Source organism: Saprolegnia parasitica, assembly GCF_000151545.1.
Source record: "Saprolegnia parasitica CBS 223.65 unplaced genomic scaffold supercont2.117, whole genome shotgun sequence".
In the NCBI taxonomy this organism is placed as follows: domain Eukaryota; phylum Oomycota; class Saprolegniomycetes; order Saprolegniales; family Saprolegniaceae; genus Saprolegnia; species Saprolegnia parasitica.
The window spans coordinates 59,231-70,444 of NW_012156511.1; the positions used below are offsets into that span (position 1 = coordinate 59,231).

Genomic DNA, 11,214 nt, shown 5'->3' on the forward strand with positions numbered 1-11,214 from the left:
AAGGACAAGTGCGGTATGCGCGCGTCCATGACGGCCGAGCTCGTCTTTGAAAACTGCCGCGTTCCCGCTGCCAACCTGGTGCGCTTTGATCTTGCTGACCACCAAGGCTCATGGACTGTTCTTGTAGATTGGCAAGGAAGGCAGCGCCGTCATCTGCATGATGCGCAACCTCGAAATCGAACGTGTGACGCTCGCGGCCATGAGCTTGGGCATTGCGCGCCGGTCGATCGAGGTCATGAACGCGTACGCCAAGGACCGCGTCGCGTTCGGGAAGCCGCTCAACTACTACGGCCAGATCCAGGCCAACATTGCCAAGTCGTACGCCGAGTACATGGCTGGCCGCGCCTACACGTACAACACGGCGCGGTACGACTTTTTTTCTGCATTTTTCAGGCGTGCTCATCTCGTGTTTAGCCTCATGAAGCTCGATGCCGTTGGCAACCGCGTTGATACGGACGGCGTCAAGCTCTACTGCGGTGACATGGCCAAGGTAGGCTTGTGCGCAGCATCACCGTTGCCACACCAAGTTTTGTGTGTGTAGACGGTGGCGGACCGCGCGATCCAGACGCTCGGCGGCTACGGCTACGTCGGCGAGTACAACGTTGAGCGTCTCTGGCGTGACTCGAAGCTGCTCGAGATTGGCGGCGGCACCAACGAGTCGCACCACAAGAACATGAGCCGCGACCTCATGCGCGTCAGTGCTTTGTAAACCGTCCGTCGACGATAAAACCGCGTTCGTGTTGCGATCCTAGCGTGTATCCATCTCGTAGAGCAAAAGAGGTGCACGTAGCTGCGAGCTGGGCCGCTTGGACGTGACGCGAATCAGCAATTTGGATCGCGCCAATGCCACTTAGTGAGTGGGTTTCGATTGCATCTATCGCTGCTAGTCGCCGCCAAATGGGCTCGATCGACGTAAGCGGAGCAGACGTTCAAGCGGCGTGCAGACGTGCGCGTCCGCCAGACGTGCGTGAGGTGTCGACTTCTGTGACCACGCTGCCACAACTTCGTCCCATCCACGACACGGCCACAAGCACTTTCTCGACTTGCGTCGAGCGATCCGGTTCAAGCTGGCGCTGCTCCGATCGCCGTCTGCAAGACTGCGACTGCAAGACGACGTGGCCGTTGTATGGCCGTGGGTTGATGCACTCTATGGTGCCACGATGCTCAACCATGTGTTCGTGTCGCGTCGACATGGTGCGCCGCTTGCCTTGACCTGGATCACACTACACCTAGTCACAAACGAAAAGATGGCACCTCGGGCGGAGGCGAGCAGCCGAATCGGCCGCAGTAACCTTTCGGCATCTCCCTGCGACCTGGTCCAAGGACGGCCACGACAATTGTCCTTGGACTCGGACTACGGCGCTCGACCCGAGAATTTCGTAAATGGGCATCGAGCTGACATGGTTTTACAAGGGAAAGGATGTGGAAATGGTAAAAGCATTGTCGATGTTTCTCCATCGCACTGGCTAGACAGCCTCTCCACGACTGCCTTTTGCTGCTATGTACGTACTAGTAGTACGAGCAAAAATATCGATGCAGCCTCGTGGCCAGCGGCTCGAGAACGGTACGACTGCCGGGACCTTGGCGGCAATATAATATGCGACTTCCTTTTGTCGCTAGCCCGCCTAGCGATACACTGTCGTGTCCTGCTGTACGCCACCGTCGGTGAACTCTGCGTGCTTGTGGCGCACCAAGATTCACCCGCATCTGCGATGCGCAACAACCACCGTAAGCATGAATGGCCGGCCCGACGGCGCTGGCCGAGAAGGCCAAGCGTCCTCGCGCTGCAATCCTCGTACAAATATGCGACGCACTTCCAACGAACCTTTCTGCGTTGAAACCAGTGCGCCAAGCGCCAAAGACGGCGCTACGCATGGGAGCTACAATCGGCGATGGAATCTGTACCACCTGCTTCGATGCTGAATTGGCCGGTGTTGAGCATGCGCGCAGCTGGATTGAACCCACCAGCTCGTTGCGAAACATGTTCCTCGTGGCTCCTTTTTCAACCAATCGGACGCATCCATTTGAAATCCTGGTGCTTGATTGGTGGAGTTTAATCTGGCACGTTTGATTGGCAAAAAAAAGATTTGCAGCATGTGGTCGGCCATGGTCCGGCACGTGACCGCGCTCGGGTCGCCCAAGACGCTCAACGTAGTTGCCTTCTCGGGCGGCGTCGACTCGTCCGTCGTCGCTGCGCTTGTTCATGAGGCATTTCCGACTAACAGCGTCGCCTGCCTCGGCGTCTCGGCGGCGCTGCCCTCCGAGCAGCTCGCACTCGCACGCAAGGTGGCCACGGACATTGGCATTCCGCTATGGGAGACGCCGACGACCGAAGGCGCCGATCCGCTCTACATTGAAAACAAAGGCCAGAGGTAGGCTTCACAGGGCGGGCCACTCGATTCACATCGTACTCATAGCTGCTACTACTGCAAGACCAACTTGTACACGACGCTCAACGACGTGGCGACGCATGTGCACACGACGTTCGTGCTCCGCTTCGCATGAACGTCCTTTCACCGCGATCTTGTGTCGTAGACACCGGGGCAGTGGTCGACCGCGGCTTTTCAACGGCACGAATGCGGACGACAAGCTCGACCCGACTCGACTCGGTGCGTCCTTGGGCTGACGACTGGATGGATGGCTGATATACGTGGCGCTGTAGGCCTCGTCGCCGCCTCCGAGTTTCAGGTCGTGAGCCCGCTCCAAGACCTTACGAAGAGTGACGTCCGCGCAGTACGTATCATCATCGTCGCACTCGTCCATGCGCAGATGCCAACGATGACCTGTCTAGCTCGCCAACGAACGAGGTTTGCTCAATTGGAACTTTGCTGCGTCGCCATGTCTTCGGTCGCGCCTCGCGTTTGGCGTCACTGCCACAGCGGTACATCTCTGCGTCTCGGGACCAACGTCGTCCTCATATAGAGATGCAAAGGACCACCTCCAGCGTGTCGCGGCTGCGGAGGCTTTTGTCCGGTCGTTCTTGCGGCTGGCGCCACACGAGAACCTCCGCGTGCGGTTTCTGCCGCAGAACCACGCGGCCATCGGTGCACCGCTGTGGCGCGTTTTTTAAATCTCACGACAGGCTCGTAGAGCTGGATGCGGCGCGCCATTTGGCCCTTTCAGTGACCGAGACGGCGATCCTCGCTGCCAAATGCGTCGAATTAGGTACTCACTCTACTCTTTCTGTTGACGCGGTGATTGCCAAGGAAGATGTAGGTTTTACAAAGACTCATGTGCGTGCCTTCCGGAGCGGTAGCGTCTCGGGCTTTGCCTCCAACGTCCAAGTGGTCCACTCAACAAACAAGGTGGTGCATGTGTCAGCAAACCCACTCCCACACATGCAGACGTAGCGCAACGTATGTGCTCTATATCAACTAAGTCTCACCGAAAAGATTGGATTCGTTAACATAGAAGTTCGTGTACTAGTATGACATGCATGTTGGCGTCAGTCGCACGTTCAGACATTCAGGCCGAGGTCACAGCGTTGCCAATGCTACGCTTGGGGTTCTTCTCGGCCAGTGTCGCTGTAGGCTTGCGTTTGCTGTTGCGCACCGCAAACTCGGGCGAGTCTTGGTACGCCACCAGCTCGTAGAGGTCGCCGACCTTGGTGTAGAGGAGCACACGGAACGTGTACACAACGCCTTGCGTGTTGCCGCGGTACGCAAAGTCGTGGGGAAGGCGCCAGAGAACCTCGTCCTTGAAAAATCCACCGAAGAGGACCGAGGTCTTCGTGCCGCCATGGTGCTCGACGTCGCCGACGACCCACTGGCTGCTGAAAAACGTCAGCTCCGCGGGCGAGAGCGAGGAGAAGGCTTCGTCCATGGACAAGCCGAAGCGGTGGAAATAGCCGAAAGCCCGAGTGTCGCCGAGCGCGTCCTCGTGCAAGAAGGTAGCGCACAGTGGGACGGAGCAGACGCCGGCCACCGTCCGGTGCGAGTGCCCGTACGGTGCCGGACAAGCCTGGTGCAATACGCATCGTGGAAAGCAGCATACGACCTTCTTCTTCCGGTAATATACCGGGCGGAAGAGCGGGGTCATGGGAATCGCGCTACACCCCAGCGGTGCCACGATCGTGGCCGGCTGCTCGTCTTCGATGTTGTCGGAGGACATGCCACGCACGAGAGCTGCCACCCACTGCGATGTCTGTCGCGGGACACTGATAGCGTCTACCTCGAGAGCTTCAGTGCATGGGTTCATATGACGCGTGGTGTACCTTCGTGGGGCTCTTCGCCTCGGACCGGCATGCCGCAGTGCGAGCAGAGCTCGGTCTTGTCGCCAAGGCAGGTCGTGCCGAGCGCGTCCATGCTCGCAGGTGGAAGGGCATGCGCGAGCTCGTCGCCATGGTCGTCGAAGACGTCCAGGTCCTCAGGCACGTTGCTGGCGTTCGTCGTGCAGCTCATGGTGCGTTTTGGATAATGGCAACCATCCGGATATCCGGATAATAAAGCTAAAAATAGCCTAATCGATGTATCCGGACATCCGGATATCGGGCTAAAGAAACGCACCAACGATGCATGCGCCTTTTGGACGCGCAACTCACAACGAGTTGTCCGCCCGTGTTGCCGCTACCGTTACACAAGACGTGATGTAGACTATGAGTCGTGAGCGCTTGAAAATGGTATTGAGATTGCGCGACAACCTCACAACGAGCGACAACCTCACCACCGTGTAAGCCGTCGCGCACCTTCACTTCTGGCCGAGTGTCGTCACTTGGATTGCCACGAGGCAAAACCGGTCGTAAAGAGTACACTAACATTACAAAAATAATGCCGCCTTGCTCAACTTGCACGCTCAAAGTGCTCGAGGCCCACCCTGTAGAAATAACAAATACCCGTTGGAATGAATGTTGCATTAGACTCATTCCAACGCCAATCACACCGGCGTAAACGACCGCCAGAATTCGAGAGTACGTGACATTGGCCACATACATCGTGCTCTTCCACGGCAAGTCGCGAACCACTATGGTCTCGATCAGTCGTTTGCTTCAGATACCACAAGTCGGGCTTCAGGAGGCGCGTTGACGCTCGAGGTTCTATGGCCAAGCGACCGATGTCCTCTGAAATGATCCTGAACTCGTGGACTTCAACGCGCGGTGATTTGGATTTGCGGTTACGCATCTGAGACACATTGCACCAATCATCGATGTCCAAAATCGATCTTTTGATTCAAAGACTGAGGTGCTGGAGCGGTGCGATGGTTGAAGAGGATCAAACGGAGCTAGTTGTGATCTACTACTGCGCAATAGGAGCGAGCGCGTGCAAGATGGCTCGCGTTCACGTTGGTTGTACTGTGACGTTTCGCAGCAGAGATGCAGAGAGAAAGAACATCGGATGTGTGGCGAATGCGTCAAGGTTTGTGATGGCGTCAACGATTGCTCCTTGCCCCTTGCCAGGGTAGCATTCTCGAAGGTGCGTGTCGACGACGGTGGTTCACGCTTCCAACTGCGCCCTCGTGAGCCTGTAGTGACACCTGCCGCAGTTGAGTCTAGGGCTGCGGAATCAAACAATGGAGCGGCAGTTGGGAGTACAGAGCTGCAGGTGGTCTTCGAACGTGGCCTTGGCCTCGAACCAATGGGCAGTAGTCCCGTGACCTCTGATGGTACTGGGATATAGTTGTACCAGATCAGTTGCCGTGGATGATATCACGAGACGGCGGAGAACCCCTCGGCAAGCACGATGCGCCGGTACCCATCGCTCTCAAGCACTAGAGCAACTGCGACAGCCATGAAGGGGCGCCCTCCTTTCTGGTCCCTTCAGGCTGCTGGTGCGGCGTCAAGGCAGGCGTGAGAATAGCGATCCTTCATCCCTGCTATGCGTAGCGCGTCCGGTCGCATCGTTGGAGCTCCAGCTAGCGGTTAGTGCAAACGCTGCCTTGACGATGACGTGGCATGCAGAGATTGCATTCTTTTTTCAACACCGTTCTCTTTTTGTCGGGCCACGAGCTTCGACAGTTGGCCCTGCTGACCAGGTCCTTTAATAACGTCTACTAATAAATGTAGTAGTACGTGGCGAAGTCTTTGAGTTAGTTTTTGCGAATTTGATTTCAACGATTGATTGATAGTACGTTGAATGCTATCGTCTTGTCTTGGTTACCTTCACGGTGTTGGTGTTGCTGCAGTGAGTCGTCTATCGGGTAGATCAAACGTGCTCGACTGGACACTCACATTAGACTTTCTTCGTCATGTACACTCGGCTGAGGAACGGTGCTGGCTGCGATGGCAATGCGATCCGCGGACAAGGTGCGTGTGATCTCGAGGCAACGTCAAGCCACTGTTATAACATGCTAGATTTGAATCCACTTTGTTATAACTCGGTTTTTCATTTTTGTCGAGCGTTGTTGGAGCGCAATGGACCGCGAAGAGCTCGAGCACTACACCGAGGTCCTCCTCTCGATGAAGGAGTACGAGGGCTTTGTCTGGCGCGAGGCCTTCCGCAAGAAGCAGCACCTCAAGCGCCTCAGCGAGAAGCACCTGGGCCTGCTTCCGGACGAGACCAAGAAGGCCAACATTGCGGCCATGATGGTACGGCCAACGACGACGATGACTGGCAGGATGGCTCATGTACACGTCTTGTAGCGCTGTGCCAAGACGAACCAAGTGTTCTGGGATGACATTTGCGAAATGCAGAAGGGCTACGGCCCCGAAGTCGCCCTTCCCGACCATATCAACTTCAAGGAGCCGCTCAAGACGCCGTACCGCCACTACTCGAAGCTCAAGAGCACGCTGCACCAATGCGTCCGCGACTGGGCCGAAGAGGTATGCGACCACTACGCTCGACGTTTTATGCATGTCCTGTAGGGCGCCGAGGAGCGCGAGCAGTGCTACAAGCCGATCCTGGACGAGCTCAAGCGCGTGCTGCCCGTCAACGCCAGCAACAAGTCGGACCTACATGCTTCTGCGAGCTCGTGGTCTCATGCGTGTATGCGTAGGTCCAAGCATAAGGGTGCTCGTGCCGGGTGCCGCTCGGCGACTAGCGCTCGAGATCGTCGCGATGGGCTACGTCACCGAAGGCAACGAGTTTTCGTACCAAAATGCTCTTACGAGCAACTTCATCTTGAACTGGTGCGACTGCTTTGTCTTCCCTCGGCGAATTGTCTTAGGCGATGGGATAGCGCGACCGAGCCCGCATGCGTTCACGCTGCATCCGTGGATCGACAACCCGTGCAACGTCATGCGCTTCGAAGACTTTAGCCGCCCCGTGACGATCCCGGACGTTGCCCCTGCCTCGCTTCTCGATGCTGTGAGCAGCGGTATGCTGTCCTTCCGAGTGCTTGATGGACACTAACATGCTCGACGGACTAGGCCATGAGCGCACGTTCTCCATGTGCGCGGGTGAGTTCTTGGAAGTGTACGCAGACGACGTCGGTAGGTTCCACCGCATATCCAAGTCGAAAGACTCATGGGCGCTAGACACGTGGGACTGCATCGTGACGTGCTTCTTCATCGACGCGGCGCCCAACGTCATCGAGTACATGGAAGCGATCCAGCGCATGCTCAAGCCGGGCGGCGTCTGGATCAACCTCGGGCCGCTTTTGTACCACTGGGCGAACGGCGACGGCGACGACGACGACCGCTACGCCCAGTCGATCGAGCTCACGTACGAGGAGATCAAGCACGTCGCCAAAGGTCTCAACTTTTACGTTTACGGTACGCGCCTCTCTCCGATGCATCGCTGGACACTGCATACCATAGCACGAAGAGCGCCGCGAGTGCTTCTACACGTGCAACCAGCCGTCGATGCTGCGCTCCGTGTACCAATGCGTCCAGTTCACGGCCATCAAGGGCGCCGAGACGACCGCGAGCTCGCCTGCCAAGACGAAGAAGTAGATGGCAGCAGCAGCTTGCATGAGAAGATACTGCGATAACATGCTGCGATTCCTGGGCGTCTCATGCAGGTCGAGCGAGGAGCGTGAACGAGTTGGCGAACGGGCTCCAGTCGAACGTCAGGTCGTCCATCGCCGTTGGCTCGTCCTTGAGGAAGAAGAGCGCGCCCAAGGTCGTCGTAAGCTGCGCTGCGTCTCCATCGCTCGGCGGCGCTTGGTCCCGCGTCGCTTCCTCGTCCGGTCGATGGGTTGCTCGCCGGCCCGGCGGGAGGAAGCGCTGCGCGGGAAGGACGACCTTCCTCCGGAGGACCTCGTTGGCGCTGAGGATGCGTCCCCCCAAGGCGTCTACTGCGCTCGTCCTCCTTGTTGGGCTCGGCTCCATGCTGCTGCGGCTTCTCGTCGGCAAGATGGAAGATCGCGCGCGTAATTGTATTCGGACTCGTTTGCGCGCGCTTCGTATCCGGAGGCTTTGCTGCATTTGCCAAGTTCCAAAATTCAATTCGAAAGCGAGATTGGTAGCTTGCGTTTTGTAAAGCGAGACGCGTCCCCATTCAAATATTATCCGGATACGACCCCATACAAAGGCCAAGTGGCGGAGGGTGGTCGAAGCAAGGAGGTCAAACTACCAGACTTTGCCGCTATTTTCATACTGGAGGAGGACTTCGCCCATGTTCTACTCGCAGCTCATCCTGGCCAAGAAGGGCCCGCTGGGGCAGGTCTGGCTGGCCGCCCACTGGGACAAGAAGCTCACCAAGGCCGCGATCTCGGCCGCGGACGTCGGCGAGGCCGCCGACTCGATCGCCAACCCCGTCGTTCCGCTGGCGCTCCGCGTCTCCGGCCATCTCTTGCTCGGCGTCACGCGGATCTACAACCGCAAGGTCAACTACCTCTTCACGGACTGCAGCGAAGCGCTCGTGAAGATCAAGATGGCCTTCCGCCCCGGCGTCGTCGACTTGCCGGAAGCGCAGACGACGGCGAATCTCAGCGCCATCAACGTCGCGTCGTTCGGCGAGTTTGACGCGCAAATGCCTTACGACATCCAGTACGAACCAATGGATCGTAGCAGCGCAAGGTGCTCATGCTGCGGTATAGGACGCTGGCCGCGCCGTCGCTCACGGAATGGATGACGACGCCGTCGCAGACGCAGGCCCGGCGCCAAGACATAACGCTAGCAGACACGAGCAACCCGAGCGTCTACAGCAACGACTCGTTCAACGCGCATGGTGCGTCGTGCCCGCCTCTGTAGCGTCGTCTCATCGGCGTCGTATAGATTCGTTTGGCAACAACGACTCGTTTGGCGGCGGCGACTGGCAGCCGTTCGATGTTGAAGACCAAGCCAACAACGACGTACGCCCGCTCGTGCGCTCTTTTGAAGGCTAACCCATCGTGTAGCTCGACACAAGTGGCATCAGCGACGTTGAACGCGGTCGTAACGCGGCCGACGTGAGTGGTCTGAGCATCCGCGCCGACCTCGACGCATCCATCGACAACTTGCAGAAGGACGACGATGGCGTCGACCTGTTCCAAGACGACAAGGCCGACGACATTGAGATGGGCGATCCCGATGCGCCCGAGATGGTCGCCGACGACGTCTCGATGCCCGACATTGACATGCAACCTGTCGACGACCAGTTCGACACGGGTGGCATCGACGTCGAGCCGGCCAGCCCGATGACCGACTCGCAGCTACTCGATTTTGCGATGCACGGCTCCGAGAACCCGATTGAGGCCGTGCCCAAGCGCCAGCGCAAGCGCAAGATCGGCCAGGACTCGATGACGGAGCTCTCGTCGGCCGTCATCAAGAAGGGCTTGAAGGACGTCTCGGACATTGTCCGCGTCCGTGACGGTCGTGGCACAAAGCGCCAGAAGCTCCAGCAGCAACCCGTCGACGCGCTTCTGAAGCCGTCGACGAGCGGTCTCAACGCGCAGCTCCAGAGCATGTTCAAGATCACGATGAAGCACGCCAAGCTGCCCGATCCCATCACGGACATGCAGAAGGACGACGAAGAGAAGAAGGTCGAGACGAGCGAGCACGAAGCCATCGAGCGAACGCGGCGACAGGCGACGTCGGTGTCGTACAACGAGGTCGATGAAGACGTCGATGACGTTCAGCAGGCACCGGAAGCGCCCAAGGAGGTAGCAGACTATGAGTTTGGCGGCCCCGGCGACGAAGACGACATGCACGCGGACCACGGCCTCGAGATGGACGACGAACGCAGCATGGACGACGTGCTCGTGGGCCAGGACGGTCTTCCGATGGACCTCGACCTGTCGTTGGCACCCGCTTCGAACCCCGAGGCGACGCCGGCGGTCGATGTGCCGTCGACGGCGACGCACAAGTGGCATCCGCACACGGTCAAGGTCATGAAGGTGCTCCGCACGTCCATGCAAGACCACGTACGTGATCGCATCGAATGGGAAAAGGATTGCTGATCGGATGTTCTGCAGGACACGGTGTCGTACCAGCAGCTCGCCAAGTCGACGCGCAGCCGCCGGACCGCCGCCGCGCTATTCTTTGAGCTCCTCCAACTCAAGACGCTCGACCTCGTCGATGTCAACCAGCCCTCTGCGTACGGCAACATCCACGTGACCAAGACGGACCGGTTCGCCGACTACATCCCTGCCGTCGACGGCGCCTAGTCTCGATTAGGTAGTGCTTTTTTATTTTAACCCTTTGATTTTGCGAAAGAGCATGGCGAAGCAGCAACTCGATGCACTGCCGTCCCGTACGCATGGACGGTATGGACACTAGCAGCGCGTGCCGTGCCGTCGTCGCATGGCGAAGGCCAAGATACGGGACACAACATGTGTTTTTCGTGGCACAGCCAGTGCCATCGCAAAAAGTCTTTTGTGGTGGTGATCGCCAGTGATCGCTGTTATTAATCGCTACGAGTGGGCGGGCAGTATATAGTATGTTCGTCGAGCGGCTGGGGCTGAAATGTACCGAGGACGGAACGCGATATCCAGCGTCGTCGATCCTGAGATGCCGGTTCTTTGAGCGCCGCCATGTGCGATCTGCCTCCTGCGTTCGCTGCACCAGCTCTCGTGATCGACCAAGTCGATAGTGGAGCGAGATGGCATTTACAAATTGGCACCACCACCAAGAAGAAGAAGAAGACGCAGCATGGTGGCAGTGTACATTCAAGGCTTCCTCGCTCTCGCGGCGGTCGCGTTCGCCGCCCAAGAAGCGCCCGCCGATGCCATGACCTTTGGTAAACTCGTCGACTGCGACCAGAACGGCGGCGGCAAGTGGAATGGTGGCGGCGGCGGCGGCTGGAACATCAACAGCGGCGGCAAGTGGAATGGTGGCGGCGGCGGCGGCTGGAACAACGGCGGTGGCTGGAACAACGGCGGCGGTGGCGGCTGGGGCAAGCGGACCCCGTGCCCGCAACC

At 58.3% G+C, this 11,214-nt stretch overlaps 6 protein-coding genes across 6 annotated transcripts in view; 4 read left to right on the plus strand and 2 right to left on the minus strand.

Moving 5' to 3' along the window:
* The window catches only part of SPRG_21362 (hypothetical protein), a gene marked incomplete at both ends in the record, with an annotated part of 1,537 nt that extends 828 nt beyond the window's left edge, over positions 1-709 (plus strand). The window contains 4 exons of the mRNA XM_012353214.1: positions 4-78; positions 128-366; positions 415-490; positions 542-709. Coding sequence (XP_012208604.1) covers positions 4-78; positions 128-366; positions 415-490; positions 542-709 — 558 coding nt within the window. The remainder of the gene's footprint in view (positions 1-3; positions 79-127; positions 367-414; positions 491-541) is intronic.
* Positions 710-2,092: 1,383 nt separating this feature from the next.
* On the plus strand, positions 2,093-3,350 carry SPRG_13918 (hypothetical protein; the record flags this gene model as incomplete). The annotated part of the gene is made up of 8 exons (XM_012353198.1): positions 2,093-2,372; positions 2,418-2,483; positions 2,536-2,609; positions 2,663-2,733; positions 2,792-2,881; positions 2,933-3,044; positions 3,091-3,165; positions 3,217-3,350. Coding segments are annotated over 8 exons (902 nt in total), but the record flags the coding sequence as incomplete, so codon positions are not given.
* A 115-nt stretch (positions 3,351-3,465) lies between these two features.
* SPRG_13919 (hypothetical protein) lies at positions 3,466-4,400 on the minus strand (the record flags this gene model as incomplete). The annotated part of the gene is made up of 3 exons (XM_012353199.1): positions 3,466-3,960; positions 4,018-4,166; positions 4,214-4,400. The coding sequence occupies 3 exons, from the start codon at positions 4,398-4,400 to the stop codon at positions 3,466-3,468; spliced, it is 831 nt and encodes a 276-aa protein (XP_012208589.1).
* Positions 4,401-6,318: 1,918 nt separating this feature from the next.
* On the plus strand, positions 6,319-7,825 carry SPRG_13920 (hypothetical protein; the record flags this gene model as incomplete). Its single annotated transcript, XM_012353200.1, has 8 exons — positions 6,319-6,520; positions 6,575-6,754; positions 6,797-6,903; positions 6,941-7,060; positions 7,121-7,238; positions 7,309-7,363; positions 7,409-7,645; positions 7,698-7,825. The coding sequence occupies exons 1-8, from the start codon at positions 6,347-6,349 to the stop codon at positions 7,823-7,825; spliced, it is 1,119 nt and encodes a 372-aa protein (XP_012208590.1). The 5' UTR covers positions 6,319-6,346.
* A 60-nt stretch (positions 7,826-7,885) lies between these two features.
* On the minus strand, positions 7,886-8,203 carry SPRG_13921 (hypothetical protein; the record flags this gene model as incomplete). Its single annotated transcript, XM_012353201.1, has 1 exon — positions 7,886-8,203. The coding sequence occupies one exon, from the start codon at positions 8,201-8,203 to the stop codon at positions 7,886-7,888; it is 318 nt and encodes a 105-aa protein (XP_012208591.1).
* A 243-nt stretch (positions 8,204-8,446) lies between these two features.
* SPRG_13922 (hypothetical protein) lies at positions 8,447-10,525 on the plus strand. Its single transcript, XM_012353202.1, has 5 exons — positions 8,447-8,863; positions 8,914-9,044; positions 9,092-9,168; positions 9,214-10,218; positions 10,270-10,525. The coding sequence occupies exons 1-5, from the start codon at positions 8,490-8,492 to the stop codon at positions 10,459-10,461; spliced, it is 1,779 nt and encodes a 592-aa protein (XP_012208592.1). The 5' UTR covers positions 8,447-8,489; the 3' UTR covers positions 10,462-10,525.
* The last annotated feature ends 689 nt before the right edge of the window (positions 10,526-11,214 follow it).